Consider the following 22,925-nt stretch of genomic DNA (forward strand, 5'->3'; position numbering starts at 1 on the left):
AGTTTAGTAACTTCCGGTCACTGCAACAAGCCCAGGTACAGTTTACCGACGGATGGGTGCAGGACCTTGAAATGCACCGTGTAGAACGAAAGACCATCGTACGTATCATAAGTTTACCAGTCTCACAAATCGTCGTCATAAATACACATTCGTTAACCGTTTATAAATAGGACCTTTGAGCTCAACGGTAATTAATTAGTAGTGGAAATAATTTCTGGTAGCGTCACAGAAATGTAGCAGTGACAACAATATTGTATGCTGTAATCGTACTGGGCAATTAGTGATACAAAACAACTGTTTTATCCTGTGAATAAAAGTATATGTTTTTGTCAATGTACCATAATAACAGAAGCGAAACGCAATATTGTGTCAGGACAATTCACTATTTATGCACAATAAATAAAGGAGCATAGCGCCACAATTTCTGTTCAGCGCCAGACTTGCTTGTAACCTATATCACCAATTATGTTATGAAAATGACGTATTAACTACTAAAAAACACTGACCTTCGTGTAAATGCTTGGAGCAGACTAACCTGTGAGCTGGAGTGTTCTGGGACGTTATATTTGATCTTTGAATGGCTGCGATCCAGGCCATCCGTCGCGTCTTTGTTACTTCGGAAACATGGCTCGAACAATTTCTCTTCAACGACGTAATCCGATAACAACCGATCTCTTTACCCGTCAGCTTCTCGTGGCTGTCATGCGACCGGCTATTGCAGTTAATAATACAACGGCTTCTTGACAACTGATTTCAATTGAAAGCCTGCGTACGCTAGTACCGCTTGCCACGAGTTCCCAGAATCCTTTACGGTTCTACCCGTGAATGACGTCACATTTTCAATCTCTATATAATATGCATGTTAAATTTTATATTTGGGGTAAAATATCAAGTCTTTTCAAGTAAACCGGTTCAAGTCCAATTCAAGTCCCAAGTCATTGGTGTAAAAGTCCAAGTCAAGTCACAAGTCTTAGAACATTTTTTCAAGTCAAGTCTAAAGTCATAAAATTAATGACTCGAGTCTGACTCGAGTCCAAGTCATGTGACTCGAGTCCACACCTCTGGTAGATGCCCCTCGTGTGGCCATCTTCACCACTTGGAAAAATATTCCCACTCACCTCATGCATCAAGCATGCCGCAATGAATTTTTAAAGTGATCAACAATAACGGTGGAGCTACTCATTACTCTTTTTTTGGAGGTGTGTTCCTAAATTTTTTATCAGCTGTAAAACAGCCTGTTTCAGTTTAAGCTTTGTTTTCAGTAAATTGCATGCTCATTAAATGTTTTGTCTCACTCCCATTTCTTCTTGCTGCATGTTGAAGCTGTACTTGGAACTTGTTAAGATCCAACCATGCAAAATATGATTTTTTTTGCCATTTTTCAAGTGGTCTTAGACTTTTGATCAGGAGTGTGTTTACTGTAGATGATTCCATATTTAAAGTCTTTTTTTGTTTTTCTGTCCAGTCATGTTACTTTTTCTGCCCCGTTGAGACGTGTCGCTGCCTTTTTATGATGAATAGTTACAAATCTTTACATTCTGTTTTTATGGATATTTTTCACAGCGTCCCATCTTTTTAGAATCTGGTGATTTCAGCTCGGATTATCATCAGATAATGAAGACTTTAAAGAGACTAATGTGTACTGTATAATCTCAAACTATGCATTTTACTTTAAATGGCTTTTTAATCACACCCCCAGTTCACCACCTGCATGTTTATTTATAGAGACATCATGATTTCATCTTTTAAAATAAATTTTAAAACAACTTTTTTCTCTTTTTTAAAGTCTCAACTTCAACAAAAAAAACCCAAAACTTACCCAGCGTGTGTGTTTCATGTTTAGAAATGACTGAAAGATTTGTTGAAGTGAAGTGTTTTGAGTTTTGTTCAAAAAAGAATGACTTCATATAGGAAAAAATATATATCACATATGCAGGACACCTTAAACTAGTTTTTTAATTAAGCAGCAAGGCAGAACAAAATCAGGGCTGCATCACGACACGAGGACTAAACCCCAAATCAACCAGACCCAGAACTGATCCGGAATTAAAACAGGACACAACAGTTCAAAATCAGAACTACTTAGGATTTAACCAAGACAGAACCAGAATCAGAACTAGATGATAGTAGCACTAAAAATCATCATAGACCTGCACTACACTTATTTTTTAATTCTACCAAAGTACACTATTTAGATTGAGAAAAGTTTATATAATTATTTAGCCTTGTTGTGCAAACAAGCCTGCATAACTTAATAAATGTAGAATTTGAAAAGTAACAAATGGTATTTAAAAAGTTACACTAGGTACGAGATACATGTTCTGATGAGTTTTGGCAAACAACCGTTTGACTAACATGTGTGTCTCGCCTGCTCTCTCTCCCTCTTTATGCTGACAATCAAGCCAAACATCAACATCATCAAACATACAGTGGAAACCAGATATTTACACACTCTTCAGATAAAAACACAAACACTTTTTTAATTGTAACATCAAATCAGACTAAATGTTTATTTTTTTTAGATTGATAAATATAAAAAACATATTTGTTAGCTTTCAGAGTAAAGAGAGAAACTATCTGTATTTCTTAATTGTAAATGGCACCAAATTGTATTCAAAACTGAGCCACACTTATGGAGCTCCACAGTTCTGTTCCTGGTGTTTTGGTTGACATCTCTTGATGTTCCCATGGCAAAGAAACAGGCTCTGTGTTTTGCCTTATATGCATCCACAGCTGTGCCACCAATTTACTCACATGGACTCTACGAACCTATCAGAAGCTTCTTCAGCTCAGAATGGAATCGTCTGCAGTTTTCTTATTAATTAACAATAAACTTAGTGTATATGTGCTCCTACATTTGATGAAAGTGATAAAAAATAGACAGCTCTCTCTCTTTATTCTGACATTTAACTAATTCAAAAGATCTTTCAATATTTATTTATCCAAAACAAGTTTACTCTAAATTGGTGTTTACCAAATGTTGGGGGAAAACTCTGCAAAAGACCCAGGAGAAATAAAGACACAATGAGACAAAGTTACTTTCTTTATCAAACGTGTACACGGGTGAGCTGCTAAGAACAACTCACACCATGCACAGTGGCTTGGTAATTTTTATAGGCACAGAGCACAGAGACAGTGAGAACAGGATAACAAATAATAAACAGATAAAATAAAACAACTCCATATATGGTGCTAGTCTCATCAGCAGAGAGCTAGGGAAGATAAAACAATCTAAAACAATATGTCCCAGAAACAAGATGTGTTTGCTGGGAAAGTCTAAAAAGATAATTCTAAACTAATCTAACCATAGGCAGAGGGCAGACAAAAGGCATCTTTGTACATTTAAAAGAAGGTAAAGAAACATAGAATCATTTTTCCTGTAACATTCCCTCCTGTTTTAACTTATTTTAAATGCATACAACAATTGTCTGTGAAGGTTATTTATTAAGTATCTTAAGCGATTTTTTAATTTTCAAAATGTCAGCATAGCAGAAATGGAAGTCATTTGGTCTAAAGAATAAAACAAAATAAAATAATAAAAAGAAAAACATAGTAAATGAAAGTCATAGTAAATGAAATAACAAGTGGAATAAACAAGAAAAAATAATAAAACTAAAACTACAAAAAATAAAGGATAAAAACCTTATATTTTAAAACGAAAACTACAAAAAATAAAAGGATGAAAACTAAAATGAAAACTTTGTATTTGAAAATGATGAAAACCTAATATGTAAAATGAAAACTTCAAAAAATACAAGGATGAAAACCTTATATTTAAAATGATGCAAACCTTAAATTGAAAACTTTATATGTAAAATGATGAAAACTTCATATTTAAAATGAAAACTTCAAAAAAATACAAGGATGAAAACCTTATATTTAAAATGAAAACTTCAAAAAATAAAATGATGAAAACCTTATATTGTACTTGCATAAACTATTAATGTGTTAATCAGTGCATGATCACTTGAAAAAGGCAGAAGTCATTTTTAATCACCACGTCATTCATTAGCAGTTATTACAAGTTCTCCTCTAACAGAATTGCAACAGGATGCTGGTCTTCTTGAGGCACGGCAACATAAGCAGTCATTGTAGTTGTTATCTTTGAAATCATTACTCTTAGACATGGCGGTGTAGCTGCTCCAGATGTGTGGTCAGTGACATATTTTTGCAGAATGGACAAATTCTGCAAAGCTTCATAAATGTCTCCTCCAGCTTTGTATCCATCAGGGATAAAAGTGCAACATGTTTCCCCGATCAGCTTGCAAACTCCTCCTTGTGATGCTGTTAGCAGGTCTAGTGTCAGTGTGTTCTTCAACACCATCGTTCTGATGGCCTTCTGTTCTCCTGCTAAGGCCGTTCCCAGGGCCTTAGTTAAGTTGATGTGTCGTAGCAGAGCATATCGGTTGATTTCCATGTGATCCCGCACCTCGGCAACTCCAATGCCGGGGATCAAGCTCTGTAAGAATTTCACTCCTCCTCAGATGCGAAACTCTGGTTCCTTTACTGCTTGGTGCCGTCCGTGCACATCCTGTCTGGTAATGAGTCTTTGTTTGTAGTATCATTCGGTAGCTGTAGTTGGAGCGACAGTTGAGGCTCATCAGTGTCGCGTTACTGGCACAGGTTTCGTTGAGTGAACAGTCAATACACTTCCTCTCGTTCCTCGGTGGGCAGAAAGTGTATTTGCATAGCAGTCAGTTTTATTATTCAAGTGAGCTGTAGTGTTCATAAACTGCCACCAGAAATTAGTGGCATAGCCATGGGGAAACTTGGTGTACTTTCCTTTGTCATACAGTGTCTGCCTTTTCTTCATATAGCGTGACTTATTGTCCCTCACGGAAGCAAAGATGAGGAGCCCGGCCATGGTCAGGGCCGCTGCAGTTGTTAAGAGCCACCACCTCATGACGACGGGACACACCCTCCTGTCGCGAGTAGACCCCCTGGCCAGGAAAGCTGACCCCTCCACCGGGCGAGATCACAACAAGTGGGCAAGCCTGCCGTCAGCTGTGTTTAGATGGCTTCACTGATGGTCGTTCCGCAATTTTGCAAGCTCCAGTTTTTCCTTTGGAGCACTTTGATCAGAACCCAGTCACCGGGCTGTGATCTGCAAGACACTTGATAGACATCATTACATTCTTCGTCATTTACAATCATCTCTTTATTTTCCTACAACTTAGACATACATTTTGCTACTGAAATTGTATCTGCCTTTTTCACTGGGTAGATTTCTGGCCACTTTGAGAATACATCTATAACCACTAGGGTGTATTTTTACCCTTGGCATTCATTTAGCTCAATAAAGTCCATATGAATTGTGTGGTCTCAGGTTTCCCCGAGCATTATATTTTTGACACGTCATGCACGTTCTGACAAATTGTTTTGCTGAGGTTTCAAAATTTACAGTGTAGAAATGAGAGTTGACAATACAGGTCATTCCCCCCGATGACAAATGCGTACAGCCATGAGTCACTAATGCCGCCATCTTGTGGAGCGATTTTGGCAACACTGGCTTGCCATAACACATCATTAAATCGTTTGTCAGAACTGCACCGTGTTTTAGCCATTTTGCCTGTGGCATAGCTGGCTCTGGCCTTGGGACTGTGTGTTTTTATACAATTCTTAAGTGGGACACTGGACTGTTTTATCTTTTATCTCTTGATATATTTTTCGTCAATAAATTATCTTTTAGAATTTTATTGACTGACATCTTTTTGCCCATGACTGAAACGGTTGGTCAGACCTAGAGTCTTTCTTTGGGCAGAATAGCAGCTTCTGCTCTAAAAGAAACAAATAAATAAAAAGAAAAGAAAATGTGGAACATGCTCATCAGCTTAGCAGTGTCTACATATTTAATTCAGCTTCTCAATCCTGTAGTTTTAGCTGTTATCTACAGGGTTTTGCTTATTGGTTATTATAGGTGTGCTCTATATCTCAGCAATGTGTCATTCTAGGATGATAGGTTTCAAGCTGGTCAAGTGCCTCTATGCACTTCATTAGTTTAGTTATTCTCTGTATTGTCTTCATCTCACATGTCATTACACTGAGTTTCAGCAAACCTTAAGCTTGATGCAGACTACTGCTTAACAATTATCCACCTCACATCATAACCGATTAAGGTGCCTCTTCATATTAATATTATGTCATTGTTAATATTATCCTCTTTGTCTTATATGACAGCAATAGCATATTATAATATTTTATCAGTGTGTACCACTATACTACTCCTGAGCCAATTTGATAGTTAGGATCATCTTATTCAGCAAACAGATAATTTTGAATTCATCCAATCTGCGGTCACATTTGTTCTCTCTGTTGCATGGCGGACCAGGCAGTTCTATTATAATATATTATTTATATTTTATTTTGTATCCATCAAGGGCTTCAGATGACCTGCAGAATCATCCTTTTCCCAAGGTGGAGACAGTTACCTTTTCACACACTGTCCTTGGCTGAACAGTGACACAGCCTTAATATACTTTATTTATGTTATTAAAATATTTTCGTGTGAATTATTTGCTTTATATTCATTTTATACATTGTGGGCATGGTCATCATGCCAACTGTGTTTCATTGATAATATCACTTTACAGGTTGTTATCCTTGCTGTTATTAATTTCAAATACTCCAAAGATAATTTCTACTGTAATTTTCCCTTTGTTTATCTTTATTTCGTACTTTTTATATTTATATCTACTCAGTGGGGTCTGTTTTCAACCCTTTTAAACTACTTCAAACTACTTTGATCTCTAGTTTTCACTTAATAAGGGATTATTATGTTCTTCCTGATATGGGTGTTGCTGCACATGCGGCTGCAGGAGTGAGTGATGGTTTACTAAAAGGATTGTGGACACTGCACAGTGTCTCGTCTTCTGGTTTTACTAAACTGGCAGTTGGATTCTGTTCTTCTGACTGTTTATATTTTGTTTTCTTAAATCTCTCTCTGTTTTTGTCCGGCGTCTGGACTTTTCTTTTCTCACCACTGCTCGTCAGCAGGAATGAGTTTTAATTTCACTTGCTTGATTACCCATCTTATTTATGTATTTACTTATTTTTGTTTAAGTAATATATACACGATACAGCTGCTATCACCTTCGCTGGTATTAGAGACGAGAGTGGTTGCTCACACACCCTTCGACTTTCGGACTATTTCCAAAAGCGGTGTGAACTTTACGAGACGGAACTCGACCGTTCTCTCAACTCACCAGCACGTCAGTGAATAGCAGTAAAAGAAAAACACAGTAGGAGCAGCTCAGTCTCTTATTGGACCGTGAAAATTCAGCTTGCTCCGTTAATTAAAACAATACACACACACACATTCACATTCACACCTATTCGCGCGATCGGAACCCTTATCATAAGGGGAGCTGCCAGTCTTTCTGTAGACGAGCTACTTATTCCCTAGACCCTGTCTAGACCCAGCTGGGGGAGCTACCCAGAGCTCCAAACCTAACCCACAGAAGTGGGGAGCTTCCAGTCGACGAGCTCCAAGCTACCAGCCGACGAGCTACTTTAAACCCACAGAGGTGGGGAGCTTCCAGTCGCGACGAGCTACTTTCGCTATTTTAAATTCCCTGAATTTAAAATACGCTTTTACGCAAGATTGTGTCAGTGTGTCTGTATCTACCTGGTCGGTGTCGCCGGGTCTGGTCCACCTCGATCGGGTCCCACCACCGTGGGTCGCTTTCTAGAACGTTGGCCAAGACTCGAATTTAACGCCCTTGGTCTTTGACCACACACCTAGTGTGTGGGCTGTCGACAGACGAACAACGTGGACTGGTCACGGAGATGGGACACGATGGAGGCGATCCGGCTCGAAGGACCAAGAAATGTTGGGGGAAAACTCTGCAAAAGACCCAGGAGAAATAAAGACACAATGAGACAAAGTTACTTTCTTTATCAAACGTGTACACGGGTGAGCTGCTAAGAACAACTCACACCATGCACCGTGGCTTGGTAATTTTTATAGGCACAGAGCACAGAGACAGTGAGAACAGGATAACAAATAATAAACAGATAAAATAAAACAACTCCATATATGGTGCTAGTCTCGTCAGCAGAGAGCTAGGGAAGATAAAACAATCTAAAACAATATGTCCCAGAAACAAGATGTGTTTGCTGGGAAAGTCTAAAAAGATAATTCTAAACTAATCTAACCATAGGCAGAGGGCAGACAAAAGGCATCTTTGTACATTTAAAAGAAGGTAAAGAAACATAGAATCATTTTTCCTGTAACACCAAAAAAAAAGGTTTTTATGTTTTTCCCTAAAGTGTATGTAAATATCTGGTTTCAACTGTGAATATACTGCTGTGTATTGAAGTTCCTCTTGTTTTGCATAGAAATATACTGAACAACATACAAAGCATAATATATAAAATAACATCTACTTGAGTTTTTTTCTTTGAAAGAAGCCCCTTATGTCCATTGTTGTGTTCATCAGTAAATAACTGAAACCGATCAGTGTTTGTTTAGCCCAGTAAGCTACCCCCCCGCTCCGCCGATGGCGTTCATCAGTGGAATCTGAGAAATGGACGAGGCTGCGTCTACCGCCTGCTCAGAGGGACACGCCCTTACTAAGGTCAGTTCTTCAAACCTCACAGCTCAGATTTGATTCTATAGCTCGGGCACAGGGTCAAAAGTCAGGACTGATCGCTGAATGGCTGTGTGTAAACATGCAGGAGACCACAGCAACACTCACAGGCAGGCTAAACACCTGAAACTCAGGTAAAGTTGAGAGGTTTGTTAAAATAATGAGTATAAAAGCCATAATTGCAAATTATCTTAAGGGCTTTATGTGAAGCTGCAGTTTTATGTGAAAATGTTGTTATCGTTCCACCATCAGACTGAAGGCGTCCTGCCCATCCCCAACCAGCACCTGTGGAATGTACCTGAGTACACAGACTTACAGACTGATGCCACAGCACATTCACAGCCTGTTCTGGGAGCTGTAAGCCAGTCACTGTGTGTGACTCTCCCCAACCGGCCACCACTCCCCGAGCCTGGTACTGTGGGAGGTTTCTTCCTGTTCAAAGGGAGTTTTTCCTTCCCACTGTCGCCAAAGTGCTTGTTCATAGTGGGACATTGTTGGGTTTTTCTCATATGTATGGGTCTACCTTACAATATAAGTTGACTGTTGTTGTGATTTGGCGCTGCTAAATAAAAATTGAATTGAACTGAATTGGTCAGAGCGAGTCAGGGCGCTGCTCCTGACTCGCCCGTCGTGTTATCCTGAATCTCACTGCATTCATGTTAAAGTTCATTTTCCGTGTCCTCCTATGTGTTACACTGAAACACACAAAAGTGATACAAAGTGACATAAAACGACGTCTGGATGACACGAAATGACAAATTTCATGTGGATTCTGGTTTGCGTTTCCTGCTCTTATTTTGAAGTGCACAGGCACAGAGGAGTCCAGTGTTTACCCTTCTTTCAGCTCTGCTTTGGTCTCCCCCACCTGCTCTCTGCAGGACTACATGCTGCAGCAGACGATGCTGAGGGTCAAAGATCCGGCTCGCTCACTGGACTTCTACACTCGAATCCTGGGAATGATGTAATTCCTCAGTCTGATCCCAAACTTCTCCCGTGCTGCTCTGCCTTCACCTTCTACTCCCTGGGTTACGAGGACAAGGCGGACACCCCGGCAGATGTCAAGGAGAGGACAGTGTGGACATTTTCCCGCAGAGCCACCCTGGAGCTCACGCAGTACGTATGGAAACAACCAGTTCAACAGTTAAACTCGATATGAGTATTATTTATAATAAATAATATTCCTCCACCTGTCAGTAACTGGGGCACGGAGTCTGATGCAGATCTGTCGTACCACAACGGGAACAATGAGCCGTGAGGATTTGGTGAGAACTTGTTTGTTCAACGTTCAGACCGTTTCGTTTGCTTCTCAATGCTTGACTTGTTGTGGTTGTCACTGCTGTCCCGCTTCCACGCAGGTCACATCGGCATTGCTGTTCCTGATGTTTACGCTGCCTGCAAGTTATTTGAAGAGCAAGGAGTGAGGTTTGTCAAGAAACCAGAGACAGGTGAGTTTTTCAGTCAGCGGTCCAGCCTCAAAACACCACCATAGTGAAGCCAAACTCCACTGTTCATCAATCAGCCCCTACCTGTCCTGCAGGTGGCCTTTCATTAACTGATTTTTTTAAAACTGAAAAAGCTTTTGAGCCTCTGTGACTGGTGATTAGATTAAACATTGTGAAGTTTGAAAAAGTAAAAAAATCTTCCTCAGTCTTGAAGAACCTCGTCTGCGCTCTGCTGCTGACACATCTGTACCAGCAGGGGGCGCACAGACACAGCTGGTCAGGTCGCCTGTTTGAGTTGAGGCCTGTACTTTGCAAGGAGTGGATGGAAGTCAGCTTCTATCCTTGAACTTCACTGATGACAGTCTGTTTCTGCTGTCGCAGGTAGAAGGAAGGGTCTGGCCTTTGTTCAGGATCGAGATCTTAAGTCCAAACAACACGTTCTCCCTCATGTCGTCTTAGAGTCGCATCACTGAAACAGAGGAGGACTGTACGTTATGAACGTTATGTCATGTTAACAGTAAAGGATATAATAAAGTAATGTGGCACATTTACGCTTTAAATGGATAAAAGCACAGATGGTCAAACCTGCTCACTGTTTGTGCTGTTTTTTTCATTATTCCAGATGTGCAGCACTTCGCTGAACAGCTGTTTTTAAATGTGCCATAGAAATAAACTCACTTGACTTTGAGTGTTTCTATGTCATGCTGCTTTCTACTTGAATTCCACTATATGTTGGGTGTAACTGTCATACTTTTTACTTCATGACATTTATTTGAAATAGTATGTAGTAAGAGTGATATACATATATTAAGCTGTGTTTTTTCATGTCAGACATCTGTATGAGTGCACAGAGCTGCACGCACATAGACATCCTGCTTACTGTATTTATTTCTGATCAAATTACTTGTTTTTGCACAAATTCAGTTTTCAGAATTATGTTTGCAGCACACACTGTCTGTATATAAAAGATGGAAGATTTCCTGCTCTGAAAAATAAGGCTGAAGCACCTTAAACCTGTGTTCTTTGTCTTGGCCAGCAGAGGGCGACTCCTGCGTCAGCAAACAGGTCTCAGCTCTGATCTGAGGGAGGGTTTAAAGATGGTAGACGGAGACCATGTTCAGCTTGAGACTTCCGAAACTGTCACTGTGTATTTTATACAGTTATCAGTACTTTTACTTGTAATGGAGTATTTTTATTGTGAGGTATTTGCACTTTTAACTGAAGTCAAACAGCCGAGCAGTAAATGGAATCTGATGAATTTAAGAGATGAAAATGTGTCATCAGTTTGTAAGTACTCACTACAGTGCCCAGCTCACGTCCTCCTCGCTGTAATCCGTCCTCTCCCTCTGTGAGGATATAAAGCATGAATCATGTCACCTAATTTACTGCCGCTTGATTCAAAGCCGCGTCGCAGCGTGAGAACCATGTCGGCTGACCGGAGCAGATTTACGGCCCGCAGCGTCGTTCCCAGGGCTGTCGGCCTTTAATCCTCCACTGAGCTGGAAGTGACACTGTTTTGTGCTCTGGGAGGATTTACCGGCTGTAACGGCGATTGAGCCACAAGACGAAGGCAAAGACAAGTGTGTGTGTGTGTGTGCGTGCATGTGTGTACAGTGTGGTTGGTCACACATGCCATCATACTGAGGTAAAAACGTTTGCCTTGTGGTGGACGACCTGCTGTTTTGTCCAGCCCTGAGGAAGATCACGTGACCTGACTGAATAGGTGAAGTCAGCTCACCTGGTCTCACACATGTAAAAGCTCCTCCCCCCTCACTGTAGTGTTGTCTCTGCAAGATAGTCTGTCTCATTTTTGTGCGTCTTTGTATTCATGTCACTTTGTCTCAGGATTGTTTTGTTACGGTCCTTTCCTCGTGTCTTTCTGGTTTCTCTGAACTTTTTCATCTCATGTTGTGAAAGGAGTAATTTTCTCTTTGTTTTTGGTTACCATCATTTTGTGACTCCTGGTAGAAGTGTTGTTTTTGTCGTTGCATTTTTCTGTCATTTTGCTGTTTTTCTGGTGTATATTTGCAGCTCGGTCTCTTTGTACTTTGCCCTTTATGGCCAATTTTTTTGATTTGTTTCTGGAATTTTTAAAGCGTCTTTTTGTATTGTTTTTGCTACTTTCTGGTCATTTTATAGTCATTGTGTCTTTTTGTGGTCATTTTGTTTTGTCTTTGTGCCTTTTTCTGTCAAATAACTAAGGATATTATTTCTCTCATGGTAGCTTACGTGTTTGTCATTGTGTCTATTTAAGGACATTTTTCTGTTACTTTTTTACATTTTGTGATCGTTTTTAATTTTGTCTGGTCTTTTTATTGTCAGTAAGTCTCTTTATGGTTCAGTGAAACACAATGATGAAACATGCATGTAATTGCCACCTCATTACTGTGGTAATTATGACGTTATGAGGTGGCATTTACATTGTGAGAGATCTCATGCCTTACCTGAGATCTCTCTCTGAACACTAACCCTCAGTAACTGCTGAGAGTTGTTTCTTATTTTTTTGTTAAAAAATAGTCATAAACTCTTTACTGCAAACACATTTCTGAATATTCTGTCCACCATATTAACACACATGATGGTGGAAAAATATCGGAGACGCTTGTCAGTACACAAAAAAACACCTTTTATGAAGCAGAAAAATCATTTTACAGACTTCAACGCTGCCTGACACGTCAGAGTCAAAAACAGCGGCAGAGCTGCTGTTTCGGGTTGCAGTAGAGCAACAGGTAAAGAGCCCGGTTCACAATTTAATTATAGATATAAAAAAAATAAATAAGTAAAATAAGAAAAAGACGTCACGACTCGAGCTTTCACTACAGCAGCAATCTGTTTAGTCGTCTTTATTTGTACAAGGCACACAAGGTTCAGTGACAGTTCACCTTTAACCTTTAAAGAAGATTTCATATAATCAAATAGCAATATTATTTATTTAATATTGAGCTTTCTGAAGTCTGCTGGGGAACACTTTTCTGTCACTTCATAGATTCTCCATCAAAACGATCAAATACGACAGAAGTCTGTTTGTGTTAGTCAGGTTAAACGTGAACGTGAGTTTGTGTCAGGTTTGCTTTAAAAGACGCTGGTGTGCTGGAGTCTGTGGTTAATCACCTGTAGATGGAGCTTCATACCTGTGTGGACAGATTTCTTTAACACCATCAAACTGCAGCTGAGAGAGTCAAAGAGTCAAACTCAAGCGTCCCGGCTGGGTGCACAGTAAGCTGGTGGTGCGGCTTGGTTATGTGTCCCTCACGCTGACAGCCGTTTTTCAGCGTACAGGGTTTCTGCTGTGAAGGGCTGTATTTTAAATACAGGAAGCAGAAGTAGAAACACCAACCACAGCCTGCTGGCTGTTAAACCTGACACATGAGACCAGTGCCTACCCCGGCCCTGCTGCCCCCTGATGTGGACCGCACAGCAGGTGCATCAAAGTGAAAAAACACCTGGTGTGTGGCGGTGCAATGGGATGTGATAAGCAGCATTACCTGGCGTCTTGTCGGTAGCTTCTCAGTTTTAAAAACTGGAACAATAAGCTAGTTTTTAACAAACAGGAGGAAACTGGGCATCTGTTGGGACCTATTTTCAGTGGCAGACTCATTCACATCTCACCTTTTAGTGAGCATTTGGGCAAGTAGCATTGTATATGTGGGGTTGAGGTAAATTAGTAATAAACAATATTTAACCTGACTTATCTCGGTTAAACAACAAAGTTTTTGTGAGTTTGAAGCAGCTGAAACATGAAAACTATGCTCAGAGGAGACAAACCACACGTTCCTGTTCTGAATCGAGCCAGTGTGTGAAAGCAGCAGGTGGAAGTCAGTCACAAACATCCCCAAGAAGTTAATAACGAGATGCTAACACCAGCCGTGGAGCTCAAACATTTCCAGGCTGTTAAACTGTCAGCAGAGGTTAGTGAGCAGCACACAGTCAGAAAGCTCCGACCTCGGTTCCCCACGGCCTGTAGGGTTTACCGCTGCTGCTGTGTGGAGTCTGCGAGGAAGAGAAGACGGGGGGACTGGCAGCAGAGGAGGTGAAGGAGGAGTGAGGGAGGATGGGAATGCCTCCGTGGAGGGCGATGGGAAACGACGCTGAGAGGGAAAGCAGGGAGGCGGAGAGAGGGGTGGGGGTGCAGGGGAGCAAGAGGGATGAGGAAGAGGAGGAAGAAGGCGAGGAGGAGGTGGAGTCTGCATGGGAAGAAAAGGAGGAGGAGACAACACCGCGCTGGGAGCCTCCGCCCCCTCCAACGTCTGGAGAAACCAGCCCGCTAAGTCTGTAGGGCAAAGGACGAAAGGCGGCCAAAGCAGCCGCCCAATGGTGCGGGTGGTGGAACGGGTGAGGCAGGGGGTGGGGCTGCTGGGGGTGGTGTGACGAATGGGAGGCAGTTGTAAGGGCGGCGGCGTCACGCTGGGAGGCACAGGAGGCAAGGTGGGAGAGAAGACGGGAGCGCAGTGGGTCGCCGGAGTCGAGCCCCTCCACAGCGCTCAGGTAGCGGGAAACCTCAGTCACGCACTCCCTGAAGCCCAGAGACAGGAAGTCCAGGGCGAGAGCGTGGGCGTCGAAATAACCTGCAGGCAGAAAAGGGTGGGGTTAACATCATGGAGGGAGGTGGGGCTTAAAATCAGATTCTAAATCAAATTGAAAAATTATGAGGGCAGCCAGTCATTACAAACTCCACCAGAAACACAAACGTCACCAGAAACACTAAACAGGTTTCCCTCAGTCACTTTGGGGTGACGGGGTGTTGGTTTAAGCTCAGCTGTGGGAGGACAGGTGAGCACAGGTGAAGCTGAAGGTTCAGGGTTCAGTGTCTGATCAGTCTCCTATTTATGCACCATGCTGGGATCTATGCAATGTAGCAGTAGTGCACCTGTAAACTGGTTTGTTAATTGGCCAGTAAAATTAGAATAATAATTTTTTTTAAAAGAGTAGAAGACAACAAAGAAGAGTCGATCACCTGAGCAGGTGATGCAAACACTGTGCCTGTGTGTCATGTTGGGACACACAGAGCAGTGCTGACATCAGTTACACATTAAAATGTCTATGAAATAAAAGTCTGCTCATGTCTTCATTGAGCATGTATGTGACCGCACAGAATAACCCCCCCGCACAATCACAACCTCCAACCACAACAGACATATTTTGTTTTCAAAATCCCGTGCGGTTCATTTCATACCTCAAACATTTAGTAAACAATTAAACAAATAAAAGTAAACTGCAAGAAATTACAGGTAGCAATAAAATAAACTACTGACTCTTTTACGCCTCGTCCACACCTACACAGGTATTTTTGAAAACGCAGCCGTTTCTATGCGTTTGGCCCTTTCGTCCACACGTAAACAGCGTTTCGAATCACTGAAAACTGAGACTTTTTTAAAACTCCTGTCAGGTTGGAGATTTTTGCGTTTAACTGTGGACCAGGAATACGGAGTTCGTCACGCAACGTCAAAGGTATGTGCCCGTTTTCACGTCACGCTGTGCGCCACGTTATTGTTTACATGAGACGAATTTCTACAATGGTGGATAGAGATAAAATACTGTTACTGTTACTCTGACTATCTGCAATTTTTACACGCTTACATATACACACGCAGTTACTGTCCCTCTATTTAGAGAGGCAGAGGCGTCATGGTGTAATTATTTTATGTGTAGTTGTTTTTTTCCTGTGTAATAATATTAAACATCGCTATCAATACATTTTTTTAAAAATGCCTCTCTGTGCAAAAACATAAACAGCTGTGGGATACTGTTTGTCTGTGATTTGAACCGGGGGAACAAATCGTGGCAGGATCACCCTAATATTATTTGTATCCCACTGTAACTTTACTGTTTAAAGAGCTGACATCTCCAAAATGACAGGAGTAGTTAGTCATTATAAGAAGTGTTTGTGAACTAAAATTCCACAATGTGGGATACTGTTTGTCCCTCTTTGGGAACCTCTGGATCTGGGGTGTCAAACTCCAGGCCTCGAGGGCTGGTGTCCTGCAGGTTTTAGATCTCACCCTGGGTCAACACACCTGAATCAAATGATTAGTTCATTACCAGGCCTTTGGAGAACTTCAAGACATGTTGAGGAGGTAATTTAGCCATTTAAATCAGCTGGACGTGTCTAAAACCTGCAGGACACCAGCCCTCGAGGCCTGGAGTTCAACACCTGTGCTCTGGATTAACCAATAATCTGAGCTTTCGTGTTCTTCTCTGTCTCGGTCCTCTGTTTCCATTCTCTTTGGAGTCTAATGATGATGTTAAGGTTGTCAGTCCTGTTTTTCTGTCACTGTCTCTGTGTTCACTGCGGGTCTTCTTGTGTCTGTTTCAGTTTCCTTTGGTTATTTCTTGTTCATGTCTTGTGTTACCTTTGCTCCCGTGTGTGTGTGTGACTGCTTTTACTTTTGTCTTGTTGCACTGCTGCTGGATGTTCAGGCTAGTGTGTATAAATAGTCCTTCCCCTGTATTCCCTGCCATGCTCCCTCTTTTTGTTTGACTTTTCCACCTCATTCTTTCTTATTTATTGATTTATTTGTAGATGTCTTTATGCCTGAGCTGTATTTTGTTTCTTTGTTTTTGCAGTAATTCAGGAAAATAAGTCTCATCTTCTATTTACCTTGGCTTTTCTTCAGGAGCGGACTGGAAGGTAACTGGCTGCAGGCACTTTCCAAAATCAGCGCTGCACACTTTTAAGCATGCAGTACAGCAGAGATGCCTAAATTTCTTTAAAAAAATGTTGACCATGGAGGCAGGCATGATCCCTTCAGATGTAACATAAAAAGTACTGTGCATAAGTTTTGCGTTTACTGTGGCTTGGTTCATTTATGTTTGTCTGAAGCTCTGAGGAGCATTAAAACAAAAGTGGCCTGAGTCTGAATCCCAGAAACCCGACACGTTCTTTTTGTGACGCATCTCATTACTGAAAAGGTCTGCAGTGGAGTGAAGATCGGAAGTGATGTAAGCCTGTGGAGTGACAATATTCAACACTTTCAAGTGACGCTCAGCTTCACTGTGCGTGACAAACGGCCGTCATTGCTTCCCAAACACTTCCAGAGAAACGTTTGCGCTAAGATTTCAGTTTGTGAGAGCCAGACGTACTCTCAGCTCCGTCTCTGCTGCTGTAAACCCAAACAAATGCTGCACAGACCGCCTGTGAACGCAGCCAACACTGCCCGCCCCCCACCTCCACCAATCCGCTTTATGAAAGCAAACAGCGCTGCTCAGGGTCAAGTACTACTTTTATCCCTGCAGCGTTTTCCCATGGACTCACCACCGCCCTCTCTCTCTCTCTCAATAACACACACACACACACACACACACACACACACACAGTCCTGTTTGTATCACTTCAGAGGACATCACACTGACGTACATTCAGTCACTTTCTGCCTACTTAACTTAGAATATTCCAAAACCTGACTGTGCATCACTTCCACACTGACGACCTCCCAGTACATACCCAAACTCTGTTTTTATGCGAGGTCAGCAGAACAAAATCCAAACCCTGATCAGTCATGGCCTAGCTACCAATCAGCTGTTGTTACCATAGCGTAGAAAATCATATTGTGGTAGTATGGAGTAATGTGGGTACCTTTTCCTCCTGTGGCCTGCAGCATCTTCAGGTGATCCACAGTCATCTGGAGGATTTCTGCCTTCTCCAGTTTAGCTGAACTCTGACAGAGAGGGACGACAGATAACAGTTCACACCGATTCCAGTAAAACATCCTCTTTTGAGGGTGACTCCAAACCAGGCCTGCGGGTTGATCCACTTTCACCAAGTACTGAAGTTTTACATGAAATAAAAACCATGTTTGCAGCACACTTGGAGTGAGTTTATTGCAGCTGTCCATGCACAAAAGCTTCTGATCAAAAGTCCGATTAAAATGTAACTGCTAAGCAAAGAAAACTCATGTAATGCATCATCTGTAAAATCTTCCACTTGGAGCGTAACATCCAAGTGATTAATGCTTAGTAATCTAAAAATACAAACTGCTGTAGATTATATCTGTGTTTTTGTAAAATCCATTAAGACTGCGATAGTTTAATGCACTGAGCAACAATTTGTAAACAAGCCCACATGCACGCTGCGATAAATGTTTTCAAGACAACTACGCTGATTATTTCAGGTTTCTTCTCGCATGTACGTGAAACTCCTCACTGCCTACTTCACCTGTCTAGTGTTTAGTTTTAGACCTCATGATTTATTAATCCATCTGTCTGCTACTTCTAAGGTCAAATCTTGAAATTTCCCATATAAGAAAACATTTCTTTGCAGATGACACTCAAATGTATTTTGGAGTGGAGTGGAAGCGCTGCACAGACACGTGGCTGTGTCTCAATTCAGGGACTGCATCCTTCGGAGGCCGCATTTGAAGGCTGATTTCGTCAAAGCGACGTGACGAAGGATGTCCCTATTAGAAGGCTGCTCCAAATTAGGCTGACAAATGCGTCCTTCATTTCCCCGAATTTGAAAGATGGGTCGATGTATCCTTAGTGGCCCAACCTATCCCAGGATTCATAGTGTGACCCAGCCATTTCCAGTTTCCAACAATGGCGGCAGCTACTTAGTTGTAATATTACTCTTATTACTCTTTTCAATACCAGTATTTTCATAATGATATAAAATTCTTGTCAAATGCGGCAATGGTGGAGGAGCGCAGCTAAAGAGTTTGAAATATTGCTCTTTCTGGGTCACAATATAAAGTTTTAACATATTTTCAGGCGAGAAAGTAGGTGTGTAAACTTCAAATATCTGCTCGGTTTATCAAGACATCACATATCGCCAAAAGTGCTCTGTCGTTTTCGGAGAAGTCTGTTACCCGCCAACTTGATAGCTGACTGGGTGATGAAGGCTCACTAGAGCCCGGCAAGAACAGCAAACTCCCGGCACATCGTTTTCAGACCCCGCGTGGTCTTTCACTACTCAGGTTAAACATGATATATAAGTCACTTAGATAACTTAAAAATGTTATTGTTTGGCTTTTTTTTTGGTTTTTATTTGTCCCTGAGTAAATTTGTTTGGCTGAGATTAAAGTTATAGTTCACACACAGTTGAATAAACGTCAAACAGAAAACTGATCAAACAGAAGTATGAGACGGTCGAGAATTGACTTCAGTGACCTGTCATATTTTAGATAGCGAGAAGTAGACGGCTGAGTTTATTAAACTTTTTAAAGTTATTAAACTTTTTATAGTTATTAAACTTTTTAAAGTTTATTAAACTCCACTGAGACAGCTGGTGACATAAATCTGAAGGCTAGACTGTCCCATTTCACAGCCTCACACTTCTGGCCTTCTCGGTCTTCGGAGAACCCGGCCTTCGCGGTCAACGTGGGCCGGGTCCTCCTAAGGATGCAGCCCCTGAATTGAAACACACCCACTGAGCACGCAGCAGGTAAACAGGAGACTGTCGGTCGGTACCTGTTTCTCAAATGCTGTTGGGACAAGTCTCCGTAACTCCGACAGGCTGTTATTGATTCTGTCTCTGCGTCTCTTCTCGATAATCTTAAGAAAAAATATTAAAATCAGTTGAAATCATCACCGTTGGATACTCCAGTACACATCCGCTGACAGAAACAGTGACCTTACCCCTCTGCGTTTCTTCCTCGCCATCACTTGCGTCGTCGTGGTTGGAGAGCCACATCTTACCAAAGATTCTTTCATGTGTCTGTGGAAAATAAACGAACTGTGGAATTTGGTTTTCTCAGACCTTTTCAGGCATGCTCAGAAGAAGAAAAGAAGCCCATGATGCACACAAGAAATTTTTTATGAATAACTAAAAATAAAAAGTTCGATTTTATTAAAATAATGTCAGGAAATCATCAGTGACCCCCCCCCCCCCTCTCTCTCTCACACACACACACACACACACACACACACACACACACACACACACACACACACACACACATAAATTATCACCTCAGTCTCTCTGCATAATTTTCCTGGTGGTGCACAAAGATCCCTGCATTGTCTCTGTGCCCCGCCAGGGGGACCCGCCCCAGAGTTTGAGCACCGCTGTGTCGACATAAACATGTGAACACCGGGACTGCAAAGTTTATTCCTCTGCTTATTTATGAGAGATGAAGGTTAGAGAGAGAAGAGTAAACGCTGCAAAAATCCGTGTGACAGATTTTTTATATTTATTTATATTTCATCATGTGTTTGTCTTCATTTCTTATCTCTAACCCATCATCCACTCACTCCTCTGCAGATCACCCCACTTAGTGTAGAATATTAATAACACTGCATGCTTGGATAAAATATAGTAGATTTTATTAGACTAAACTGCCCAATTTTATATTAACATATAATAAACGAGCACCGCATACTTCTTACAGAAGACATTTACTACACAGCAAAATCTCCAGTGTTAAATTAACACTGGAGAGTGTCTATATGGGTCCACTCCTCTGAGTGTTAAATACAACACTGTTGAGTGTTAAATTATGTTTATTAAATGTTTAAAAGTAACCTAGTGAGTTTTGAAGATTAACAAAGACTAACACTGAGCAGTGCTGGTTTTCTAACACTGGAATATTTCTAACATTTTGAGTTATTTTCCAGTGTTAGAAAACCAGCACTGCTCAGTGTTAGTCTTTGTTAATCTTCAAAACTCACTAGGTTACTTTTAAACATATAACACTGTCAAAAGTGTTAATTTAACACTCAACAGTGTTGTATTTAACACTCAGAGGTGTGGACCCATATAGACACTCTCTAGTGTTAATTTAACACTGGAGATTTTGCTGTGTAGAGTGTAAGTCTGAGGTATTTAACTTCACTGTTTCCATTTCATGCTTTGTTCGTTTCACCACCTTTAAGATATTAATACTGCGACAATTAAATTTAAATAACGACAAAGATTGTTCAGTTTTACAGAAATAGTCTTGTAACAATTTTGTAACACATTTAATAAAATGTATGCCGTGATTTCTTTATACAGTGGTCTTTGAACTGTTCCGGTGAAAAAGCAGCTCCTTTAAACTCTGCAAATTACTACACAAGATTTCGGAGAGACGAAGCTGGTTTTGATTTCCTTTCCTCTCATCTTCTTCTGACACCGAAGGTTTATCAGGCGATCCTTCGAATGGGGAGTAACCCTTAACTTGGGAACCGCTCAACTAAACTGATCGTATTAAAAGCAGATAAAAGCAGCTGATTACACGCTGATGGATTTCTATTAAATGCATGCATTTGACTGCACCAGTTCACTTTAAAGGTATTTATAAGGGTGTATTTAGAATCTGCAGTACCTTTATTTTACTGAAGTATTTGAGCATTTCACCAACAGTGAACATAGAATAGAATAGAATAGAATAGAATAGCCCGTTATTTCCATTATACATGTACAACGAAATTGTGGGTGCTCCACTCCAGCTGTGCAGGAATAAAGTAAAATATAAATAGTAGAACATGTGGAATAAACCGAGCCCTTTAAATTCACTTTTAAATTCAGAAATACAAAACTGAACAAAACCAAAACAAACAAACCATGAAAAGTAATTTGGAGGGAAAATTAGCTGAAAGTAAAATTTTATTGTTTTGAACTTTTTCCAGCTTTGAGCGGATTTTAAGGTTCAGTGACGTCACTCGGTAAAAACGAGCGCAGTTTTCATCATGTTTATTCTCCTTTGCCTTTTCTTTCAGGAATAATTAAAAGCTTGTGCTCATCTCGGTTTTTAGGAGATCTGCTGAATTAGCAAACGTTTTTGTTTGACTCATTTTTGAAGCACAAAGTCCCTGTATTTACATGTCTTATTTATGTTCCTTTTTTGTCTCATTCACTGGAAAATCTGATTAGAAATGAAAGGTTTGCCAATAATCTTTTGTGACATTTTATGAACCGCTAAAATTCCTCACATTTATTTTTAGGGCGATTAATGTTTGTTTAGACACATCAGTAATAAAGAGCTCCGTGAGCGTCAACATTTAGGTTGAAACGATGTGAAATATAAAGACATAAGCTAAACGAACTGCGATGTTTTCATTTCTGTCATAAGAAAAAGAGAAACGTGTGTGAAATCTCACCCCGGATAAATGTTCTCGCTGCCCACGTCGATGGTCTCCTCTACCTCGCTCTCCGCGGAGCTGCTGTCCTCGCACGGCCGCTTCATAGCGCGTTGTTGGCGCGGAAATGTGGCCGTCTGTCCCGGGAGGAGACGCGAAGGTTTCAAAGACTTCTTTTATTCCTGCGAATTTGCTGACCGGAGATCAGACCGGAGTGAATGAATGATCGAAACCCGGTGGGTCCTGATGATCTGGTGTTAATGTGCCCTAAGAGCGTGTGCGGTTAATCCACGGGGTCAGGTTCCTGAGACAAAAAACGTTTTCTCCAAATAAAAGTCACGTTAGTTTCACAGGGTTCCGGTTTCTCTCAGCGGTGCGTGTCCGGCCAGAAGTCCGGGACAGGTGGCCTGGATGTCGGCTGCAGACTGGACTGTTGACCGGTGAGTCCTTCTCCTCCTTCTCCTGCTTCTCCTCCTCCTCCTCTGCCGCTGGAGCTTTCCCACGAAGCCTGGGAATCACACACACACACACACACACACACACACACACACACACACACACACACTGTGAGGTGCGTCTGGTTCGGAGGCAGTACGCACGTACACGAGCGTGCGCATGCGTGCATGTATGGGAACGAGGCCATCAGAAAACAACGATTATATCAGGCAGCAGGTCTGAGAGTGACTGCTGCACCGCAAACCTGAGGTCCTCTGAAGCTCTGAGGTCCTTTTATTTCCAGCAGCTCACCCCACTGATGCTTTATTCCATAGTATAAAATACTTTTAAAAAAGTTTATAAAGTACTTTTCTCGTCTTACTGACTGCTCAGAGCACTTTAGCAAGAGGCTGATAGAGCAGAAGGCTGAAATGGCATCATGAAGGTTTTGGGTACATTCAGCTTCAGC

General features: G+C 41.3%; 1 protein-coding gene and 2 pseudogenes across 3 annotated transcripts in view; 1 reads left to right on the forward strand and 2 right to left on the reverse strand.

Moving 5' to 3' along the window:
* Positions 1–3,035: 3,035 nt before the first annotated feature.
* LOC146692549 (uncharacterized) overlaps positions 3,036–22,925 on the reverse strand; it is a 232,329-nt pseudogene continuing 212,439 nt past the window's right edge. The window contains exon 2 of the transcript XR_014915231.1: positions 3,036–3,642. The product of XR_014915231.1 is annotated as an uncharacterized LOC146692549 (transcript). The remainder of the gene's footprint in view (positions 3,643–22,925) is intronic.
* Positions 9,382–10,077, forward strand: LOC146692550 (lactoylglutathione lyase-like; annotated as a pseudogene). Its single transcript, XR_014915376.1, has 3 exons — positions 9,382–9,701; positions 9,783–9,850; positions 9,944–10,077. The product of XR_014915376.1 is annotated as a lactoylglutathione lyase-like (transcript).
* hey2 (hes-related family bHLH transcription factor with YRPW motif 2) lies at positions 12,773–22,553 on the reverse strand. Its single transcript, XM_085431152.1, has 5 exons — positions 22,043–22,553; positions 19,601–19,679; positions 19,433–19,516; positions 17,604–17,685; positions 12,773–14,595 (listed from the first exon to the last, which is right to left on the reverse strand). Exons 1-5 carry the CDS (start codon positions 22,126–22,128, stop codon positions 13,958–13,960), a joined length of 969 nt encoding a protein of 322 aa, XP_085287278.1. The 5' UTR covers positions 22,129–22,553; the 3' UTR covers positions 12,773–13,957.

This window comes from Copadichromis virginalis, linkage group LG15 (genome assembly GCF_057382275.1).
Source record: "Copadichromis virginalis isolate Kocher_CV1m ecotype Utaka linkage group LG15, C_Virginalis_male_GT1.1, whole genome shotgun sequence".
NCBI classification, from domain to species: domain Eukaryota; kingdom Metazoa; phylum Chordata; class Actinopteri; order Cichliformes; family Cichlidae; genus Copadichromis; species Copadichromis virginalis.

Coding starts and splice junctions, on each gene's coding strand:
- hey2 (XM_085431152.1), bottom strand. CDS start 22,128: ATGAAGCGGCCGTGCGAGGACAGCAGCTCCGCGGAGAGCGAGGTAGAG. Junction 17,686..19,432: donor CAACAGCATTTGAGAAACAG/GTACCGACCGAC, acceptor CCTCTCTGTCAG/AGTTCAGCTAAACTGGAGAA. Junction 14,596..17,603: donor GCAGGCCACAGGAGGAAAAG/GTACCCACATTA, acceptor TTCTGCCTGCAG/GTTATTTCGACGCCCACGCT.